General features: G+C 36.6%; 1 protein-coding gene across 1 annotated transcript; it reads left to right on the top strand.

Moving 5' to 3' along the window:
• The first annotated feature begins 323 nt into the window (after positions 1-323).
• On the top strand, positions 324-605 carry LOC119234302 (U6 snRNA-associated Sm-like protein LSm5). The gene has a single exon (XM_037497156.1). It carries the CDS (start codon positions 324-326, stop codon positions 594-596), a length of 273 nt encoding a protein of 90 aa, XP_037353053.1. The 3' UTR covers positions 597-605.
• The last annotated feature ends 8,728 nt before the right edge of the window (positions 606-9,333 follow it).

Raw genomic sequence — 9,333 nt, 5'->3', positions numbered from 1 at the left:
GTTAACTGAAGGCCATGAGAGAAGTTCCCCAATTGGGGGCCATCTTAGTTAGGTTTGGAAGGACAAGAGGATGCATAGGTAGCAGGGAGGGTATGCTACACAGGAAGGTGAAGCCATGTAAGGGACTGAGGTGTGAGAGTTTTTACTGTGCAAACATACTCATACAACAATTCATTTCACAATTCTCCCTCCCATTAGGGTTTTTTAAATTTTTTCCTCTTTTCTGTTATTGGTAATATTTCAGTGAACATCTTTATGCTTCCAGCTTTTTGTTTCCCTTAGATTATTTTTAAAATATGAACTTCTGGACTTCCGGTGTAGTCATGGCGGCTAACGCTACCACTAACCCGTCGCAGCTGCTGCCTCTAGAGCTTGTGGACAAATGTATAGGATCCAGAATTCACATTGTGATGAAAAGTGATAAAGAAATTGTTGGCACGCTTCTAGGATTTGATGACTTTGTCAATATGGTACTGGAAGATGTCACTGAGTTTGAGATCACACCAGAAGGAAGAATTACTAAGTTAGATCAGATTCTGCTAAATGGAAATAATATAACAATGCTGGTTCCTGGAGGAGAAGGACCTGAAGTATGAATGGATTTCCTTGACATATGCTAGATTCTGTTTTGTCTTAAAATGACAGCAAAATAGAAAATTTGTTTTAATCTTTCAATGTTTGGATTCTGTGAAGCTAAGTTTCCCGTTAAAGGGAAATGCTTTGAAAATGCATTGTAAATGCCCATTTTTGTAAGTTAATCATGATTATCTCAGAAAAAGTGCGGTTTGTTCTTTATAGACTAAAATAAAGGTGTTTTTGGTTAACTGTCACTTTCTTATAATAACCAATGGAACAAAGATTATAGTTACTTTGTCACTTGCTTTCCTGCCATTTTGGGCTTTTTGCTTCCTCATTTATATGCTCATTTGCTTCTCAAACAAAAGTTGTTCCAAATGATGAAGTTTGGTGTTGAGCACGTGCATTCAAAAAACTTGAAATGATTTCTTATTCAGTTCAAACTGATGTTTTGTAATGAGGATTTTTCTACTGGCCTCAAATTCTATTAACTTTTATAAAAATAAACAAGCAGAATATACAGATAATATATGCATGTTAGAAATGCAGAAAAGCAAAAAGAAAATACTCACATTTTGCTTTATAAGTCCTTTTAGACTTTATCAGTACACTCTATGAACATTTTATTTTTACAAAAACTTGAACACACTGTTTTGTATCCTCCATTTAAAACTTTTTGAATTTAAATGATGGACATTTTTCCATGTCAAATATTTCAGCAACATTAATGTCTACATTTCATTAAATGTAAATGGATTACTACTTTTTTTTTTTTAGCATATTCTCATTAATGACCACAATAATTTGACCAAATCTTTGCACCTTTTTTCCCCCCTTAGGATAAAGTAAACATTTTTAACAGGTTACTCTAAGTCATGTATTTTGCAGATGACTTCCCTGGTTGATTATTTCTAGTAATGGTGGTTTTTTGGACTTAAATAATGTATATAGTTGTATTTTTATGTTATTCTGTATGGTTTTGTCTGTCATATACATGAATTAGAAAGTCCTCATTTGCTCTGTTTAAAAAATAAAATAAAATAAAATAAAATAAAATAAAATAAAATAAAATAAAATAAAATAAAATATGAACTTCTGAAACTGGAATTACCCGGTCAGAGGAGAAGCCCTTTTATCAGGAGATTATGTCTTAACTCTGCATCATGGATAAAAAGAATTTCAAACAAAAGATCCAATGACCTCAAGGGGGTAGTTCCAGTGCAAGACAGAGCCTGCAGAGTTTCCTTTCTTTCTCTTGTTTGTTTTTGTTTTGATTCTTTGCCTTTTCCTTGTAGGAGTCTATAGTGTAGTTTCGCGCAGAGCTAAAGGGGATAAAAAGAGCAGAACACTAGAGTTAAGACTATAAATCATCTTGAAATATAATAGGACTCTTTTAAATTGGGTTTTTTTTTTTCAAGCAAGAAAAATCCCTATTTTAACTGAATTGAGCTAACAACTAGAAAGCAAGTAATTGCCTTCTTAAAATGATTTTTAATAACTTTGAAGACTATCTCAATTATTTATATTTTATGTTTCTAAAGCATTTCAAAAACTTTTATGAAATTAGTACGTGGTTTTTTTTCTACTCATCAAATCTTCAAATTAAAAGAAAAATGTTTGAAAAGAGAAAGCAAAACACCCTCCTTAATCCTTTATCAATACTATTTACATAAATATTAGAAATTAATTTGAGGCAAATTATATTTTTAAATTTTACAATGCAGACAAAAAGCATTTGTCAATAAATAGAAGAATAAGAAGTTGAAGCAATGTTCACCAAAATCATAGTATAAACCTGCTATGAAGTTTATGTCAAATACTGAAAAAAAAAATCTGTATATAAGTGCATCCTCATTTTCTTTACAGAATTCAGGACTCTTGATTTAGCTAATTAGTCATATCATCGATATAAAGAAATAAAATTAAATAACCTTGATTCACACAATTCCGGGCTTTTACATCAAAGTTTTGTTTACTTTCCTGTTTTCAACTTTTCTTGATTAGTTGCACACTTAAAGTCATTATTGCTTCAGATGAAATTGCTTCAAACCATTCCCCAATTAAATTATGCAATATCTCTCCTTTGATTTTTTTAAAATCATTATTTCTTTTCAAAGTATAGTTTTAAAACTGTAACACAAAAAATTTCTCCACATCTGTTTACTTAGTCTAGCTTCTATCCAGGGACAAAATTCAAATGCTCTTTTGAGCCATCTGGTCCTCACCCAAGCAAATTATCTTTAAAAGGAGGTTGGAAGTGCTAACTCTAAATCTCTCTCTTCCTATGTTATATAAACAAACTCCATGAGAAGCAGAATCTCCATGCTCATTTCTGGCAACCAAATGCAAACTGATAAAGCAATATCCTATGTCCTGTCCATTTCAAATCCATCAAAATGACTCAAATCAAGGGCCTCTTGATCATTGCCACCACCTGATAACTAATCCTTACTAAGATGTTAAAGGTAATTAAGGACTTAACAGTGTAGTACACCACTATTGACCACCTACTGTGTGCCATCATTCTAAGAACTGGGGATACAAAGATACTGAAAAAGACATGGTTAAAGAAGTAGTTTGCCAATGTTGGGTGAAACATAAAAGTAAAACATGACCATTTCAACACAGCGTGACATGTGGCGATATGTTGGACAGGGAGAGAATGGAAAACTAATTGCCCTTCAGGATTTTTTCTTTTGTCCAAAAATATTAGGTTTTTGTTAAATAGTTCTCAGAAAAGAACAAAATCCCTTCTTACTGGAACTGGAAAGTCTTTTTACTTTTTCTCATTAAACATTACTAGGTGAAGTAATTAGAAAGAAAACACACACTAAACATCCTTAGCATTTTGCTGATGATTTAGGAAAGATTTGCAAGCCCTTGTTAATGAAGTCACTGCTATATTGGGTGTATGTCCAAAGTGAGTGCATGAGAAGATCTACTGAAAACAAATCAAGGAAACATCTGGTCCTTTACTTATTTACAGGGGAGATGGAGGTTGAAGAGGTCAAGTCACTTATCCAAGGCAACAGAGCTAATGAATGGCTAAGAAGATTCACTGTCAATTCTCCTGATTTTCATTCATTATCTCATTCATTCCTGTAATGAATATTTACAGAGTATCTACTGCATATAATGGTGCAAAGCATGGCAGGAAATTTTAGCATGTACAGGACAGGTTCTTTGCTCTTTCTCCTTCAATTGAATGCTGAATGCCAGCTGCATTTTATGACAGAGGTAGGGTTCATTAAGGTAGCCCTTGTTTATCTGAAGAGATGAGATGAGCAAAATTAGAAAGCCTGAATTAATATGCAGTATACAAGGTGACGTGAGTCCTCAGGTGATATAATTAATGACTTATCATATATTGGTAGAAACTAATGAATATTCACAATCTAATCAGAATAGTAGCTCAGTTGAATGAGGATAAGTAAACTGAACTGTACCTTTGATCTTAATCTTAGGGACAAAGAAGAGAGGAAAGCAGCAGCAGGGAATCACTTCCTAAATTAAAGATTAAGGAAAAGGCTAAGATAGAAAAGTTGCTGCTGTCCATTGACAGAACTAGGGAGGGGAATTTCAACTTGTGAATCGTCTATTTCCAGTTCTCGACCTGACTACAACAGAACTCTATAAGGATGCCTTTAGGTTGTTTTTTTAAAAACCTATGGAAAGGAAAAAAAGTAATGTCTATGAATTTTATTATAATGATTATTGAACTGTTCTTCTATGAAATTCAGGGCATTCAGCTGTCAGATACAGCTGGTGTTAAGAGTCTCAGTAATAACTCTTTCTACTCTAAGTTACTATTCAGAAATAGAAACTGAATGATGCATTGGTTGCACCCTGCATCCTTGGCTACTAGAATCCTTGACAAACTTCCTCTCTGGCTGTTGTCCTTCTTTATTTGGAGGATTTGTACATACCACAGTGCTAGGTGCCTCATTGTTTCCGTCACATCCCAGACACCACAAACATGGGAGCTCCCATCTCTCATACTCAGTTTACCTAAATCTTGTAGAAACTACAATGTGTCATTTCACTGCTGCACATGACCTAACACCCATATAACTAAGAGATCACAACAAAAAGAACAAAACACCCATGTTGATTTATAATGGTGCATGCCAGAAAATTGTAGGATGTTATAAACCAATGCTACTTCAATAAACTAAAAAAAAAAAATACCTTGGTCAGCATCTTGATGAACATCAATCATTGTACAGATGTCCCCTAGATACAGAGAAAGTCTATGCCTATTGCACTCCACCTGTGACAGGAGACAAGAATCTAACAGACTAACCGTTAGGTCCACACTAGTGACTTCTCTTTAGTGAATCCTCCTTTTCCAATCACTGTCAGGCAGGATGTTGGTGTCCCTATCTTCTTTTCTAAGTGAACTTACACGGAAGGGGGGAAATAAGCATCATCTGGCATTATGAAAATATTCAAAATTAATCCTCCCATAATGCAAATGGATAGAATATGACAATATGAAGCGTCTTTTGATTTTTCTCATTATTGAGGTAATACAGGTTTACAACACATATTTGATTTAAAGGAAATAGGTTCTCGACTCCTCAACACATCCAAAGCCATTGGACTCCCTCCTTCCTTTGTCCCCACCTTCACCCATCCTCCCCTTCTAGCAGCCTCGATTCTACAGTCATATTTCTAGGGTTTGTTTTGTTTAGTTGTATCTGTTTCTTTTTTTTTCTATATATATTCTGCATAGGAGTGAAATCATTCCTATTTGCCTTTCTTCTCTGACTTATTTTGCTTAGCATAAGCCTTCTAGTTCCATCCATGTTATGACAAACGGCGAGAGTTTATCTTTTTTATAACTGAATAGTATTGCATTGTATATACCACATCTTAATCCACTGCTATGTGGATGAGTATTTAGTTTGTTTCTGTAATTTGGCCATTGTAAATAGTGATGCAGTGAACACATGACTGCATAAATTCCTTCAAATTAGTGATTTTTCATTCTTCTGGTAAATGCTGGGGGTAGGATTACTGGATGAGAGGACATCTCTATTTTTAACATTTTGATGAAATTCCATATTGTCTTCCATAGAGGCTAGGCCAGTCTGCATTCCCATCAACAGTGTACCTGTGTTCCTTTTTCACACCCGTGTCAGCACTTGTTTCTGGCCTTTTTGATATGGGCCATTCTCATTGTTGTGAGGTGGTATCTCACCCTGGTTTTGATTTGATTTCCCTGATGAAGAACATATTTTTATGAGTCTGTTGTCCATCTGTGTATCTTCTTTGGAAAAGTATCTATTCAGCTCTTCTACCCAATTCTGGAGTGATTAATCCCACAAAATTTAGGTTAACTGGACTTCCAGTTAATCCTTTCACTTTTCCGACATGCCCCAAAAAAGAAAGTAGGGTTGTTATAGACCTCTTTGGAGAGGAAAACACTTGTGCTTGGAATAAAGCACCTAGATTAGAAGCCGCAACCCAACCAAAGTCATCCACAGCTGTAGGGTTCTTTTTTAGGAGTCTCTGCTCGGAAACAGGCTTTCAGAAACCCATATAGAGATACAGATACAAATGTCCAGTACTGCTCTGCAACATACACCAGGGACAGTGAATAGATTTGGGCTATCAATCATATACAAATGGAGGAGGGGGGTCATTTCCACTTTATCTTCACCTTAATCTTTAATTAAAATAAGAATCAGACAAGTGGATATTCTTTGCTATTCACTTGGGGACTTTGAAGGATTTGTTATTTTATTTTTTGTTCAAACTGGTGCTTGTGGAACTTTCTTTGATTGAGCTTTCCATCGAGTTTGGGACTGAAATACCACAGGCTGTGCTTCACATGGAGGAATCTACAGAGAGAGCCAATGTGGGCCAGGCATGGCAAGTGAGGAGAGCTAGGTAAAGAGGCATATTCAGTGTTCAAAGGAAAGTGACTTGGACTGGGCCCTGTTTCCAAACACTTTTAGTTCCTCAGATTTGATATATTCTAATGCAAATAAAACTGTAAAAAAAAAAAAAGGGTGCTAGTGATAGACCACAAAGCAGTTTCAGTAAATTAGCATAATGCAATTATGCTTGTTAAACAATCTATAACATAATTATGTGAACTGCTTCTTATAACCTCATTTTTAAATTATTTTTCATTGACGTATCATTGATTTACAACACTGTATATGAACCTCTCCAAATCTATGTTATCACATCACACCTACCACCAAAGCATCCGCCAAATCCTCCACCACAATCCATTGTGCCCCCTCCCCACTCTGCTCCCCGTTCTCCATCTTCATTTCTAGTAGTCTCAATCTATACTCAGATATCTGAGGTTTTTTTAGTTTAGATATGTCTATTCCTTTGTTTTATTTCTTTATATTTCACATGAGTGAAATCATATCATATTTGTTGTTCTCCTTTTGACTTCTTTTGTTTAGCTTTGTTCTCTTCAGTCCATTTATATTGTCATAAAAGGTAAAGTTTCATCTTTTTTATAGTTGCATAGTATTTCATTGTGATATATACCAAATCTTTATCCATTCATCTATCAATGGGCATTTAAGTTACTGCCAATTCTTGGCTATACATAGGGGTGCATATATCTTTTCTTATTAATAGTTTCATATTTTTGGAAAAATATCCAGAAGTGGAAAAACTGAACCTCATGGTACTGCTATTCTTAATCTTTTCGAGGACTCTTCATAATGTTTTCCATAGTGGCTATGCCAATTTACATTCCCATCCACAGTGTACAAGGGTTCCCTTTTCTCTAATTTCTTGTTTCCTGTCTTTTGGATAATAGCCATTCTCATAGGTGTAGGTGATATCTCATTGTGTATTTGCATTTCCCTCATAAAATGCAACAGTGAACATCTTTTCATGTGCCTGCTGGCCATCTGCATGTCATTCAGGGGATTACTTTCATTTTTTAAATATAGCTTAGAATATGGGAACAATATAATCCAGTGAAGTCAGATGGAAGGATTCAAATTCAACCTTTTGCTTACTAGCTGTGCAACTTTAAGCAAGGTAACTACACTCTCAGTTTCCACTGTCTCATCAGCAGTTCAATTCAGTTCAACAAATATTTATGAAATACCACGGGCTGTGCTTCACATGGAGGAATATACAAATAGAATCAATGTGGACCAGGTGTGGCAAGTGAGGAGAGCTAGATAAGGAGGCAAATTTAGTGTTCAAGGGCAAGTGACCTGGGTATGATGACTCTCCAGGGCTCAGGATAGTTTTGCTGCTGAAAACATATGGCGGACCAGAGGCAGAGAACTCACATGGTGTGGCATTTCCACAGCCCTTGGGAAAGACTGGGTGTTCTCCAGCTGTGATGTCCCAAAGCAGCTCACGTAACTAAACCAGACAGCTCAGGAAGAACCTTGCCAGGAGCTCTTGCCAAGTTTGGAAAAACTCAGACCCAGAGTCCTCCTCTAAAAGCCACAACACATTTCTCTTTTGAGCAGAAGAAAGGGGGAAGAGAGCCTGAGAGAGAGGGAACTTGGCAAGTAAAGGGAGGAAATCTAAAGAAACATCTTCTCCTTGGAGGTTGAGGAAGAAAGCAGGGAAAATCCTCCCAGAGAAAGAAAGAGAAGTGGAGAAGAGAGTGTGTTCTACTGGCAGACAAAGGACCTGGGGTTTTCTCTGCCACTAACCCACTGTAGAACTGAGTCACTGTCTTGTCATTTGCCCAAAATAGACCAGATTATGGCTCGGGTTCCTGAAAACCTTAAAACGACCCAGACGATGCCATTGCCCATAAATAATGATTCTAACACACGCTCCTTCCACATAAAATATTGAGACGGCCACATGTGTAGGTAGCTAGAGAGGAGATTGTCAACAGCAAAATCATTGCACACTTTGCCAGAAATGAAGTTGCTACACTCTAGAGCAAGAAAGCCCAGAGTTTCCTCTTACTAGGTCTTCTTGAAGATTCATCCTTCAGATTTGGCCCCATTCCTCTCATGAGGCCTATGAAAAGGACATTGTAGCCTGTGTGGCTCTAAGGGACAGGCTCTCCAGACCTCTTGGGGACTCTGAGAACCCAGTGCCCACAGTTTCAGGGCAGTTATGTTGGGTTTATTCAAGACTCTACTGGCAGGAAATATTAAATGTGTTCTATTATCTCCAATGAAGCCCATTTAGATTTCCTGGGATCCTGGCAATCTTTCAACCACCTTTCTAGAACCTTCTTTCAGTACAACAGACACTCTCTTGTCTCTACCTGCCATAATGAGACTTCTGAGTAAACTACTGAGGCTGCAATTGACAACTCCAAAAGCAACAGATGAACATGTGCTGATTGTCAAAGCTGATACCACACTGCAGACTTCCACATAAAGCAACAAATAACAGGCAGACAAAGGACTTAAGAACCAATCCAAAAGCCTCCTGACAAACCACCTAAGTTCAGGAGCTTTTGGAAAAGATGAATACCATATGGTCTCACTTATACGTGGAATATAGAGAAACCAAACAAAAGGTCAAGGAAAAGTCAAAACTAGCAAGATGGCCATAGAACTGAGGCAGACAGCAAGGGAAAGGGAGAGAAGGGGGTCAGAGTAGGGGAGGAGAAAACAAGGGACTATGGTGGTGGTTCACAGGTGATATGGTGGGGGGACAACTATGGGGACTACAGTGATGTTAAAATTTTTTTAATTAATTAATTTTTAAAAACTCCCATTTTGCACAGACTCTGGTAGATTTCTCTGGGATTGCCTCCTGGTTGTAGACCCAGCTCACATTCCTATTCTC

Source organism: Talpa occidentalis, unplaced genomic scaffold, assembly GCF_014898055.3.
Source record: "Talpa occidentalis isolate TD23 unplaced genomic scaffold, MPIMG_talOcc4v2.1 talOcc4.8, whole genome shotgun sequence".
NCBI lineage: Eukaryota > Metazoa > Chordata > Mammalia > Eulipotyphla > Talpidae > Talpa > Talpa occidentalis.
The sequence above is the reverse complement of the archived record's forward strand: the minus strand, read 5'-3'. Positions and strand labels throughout refer to the sequence as shown.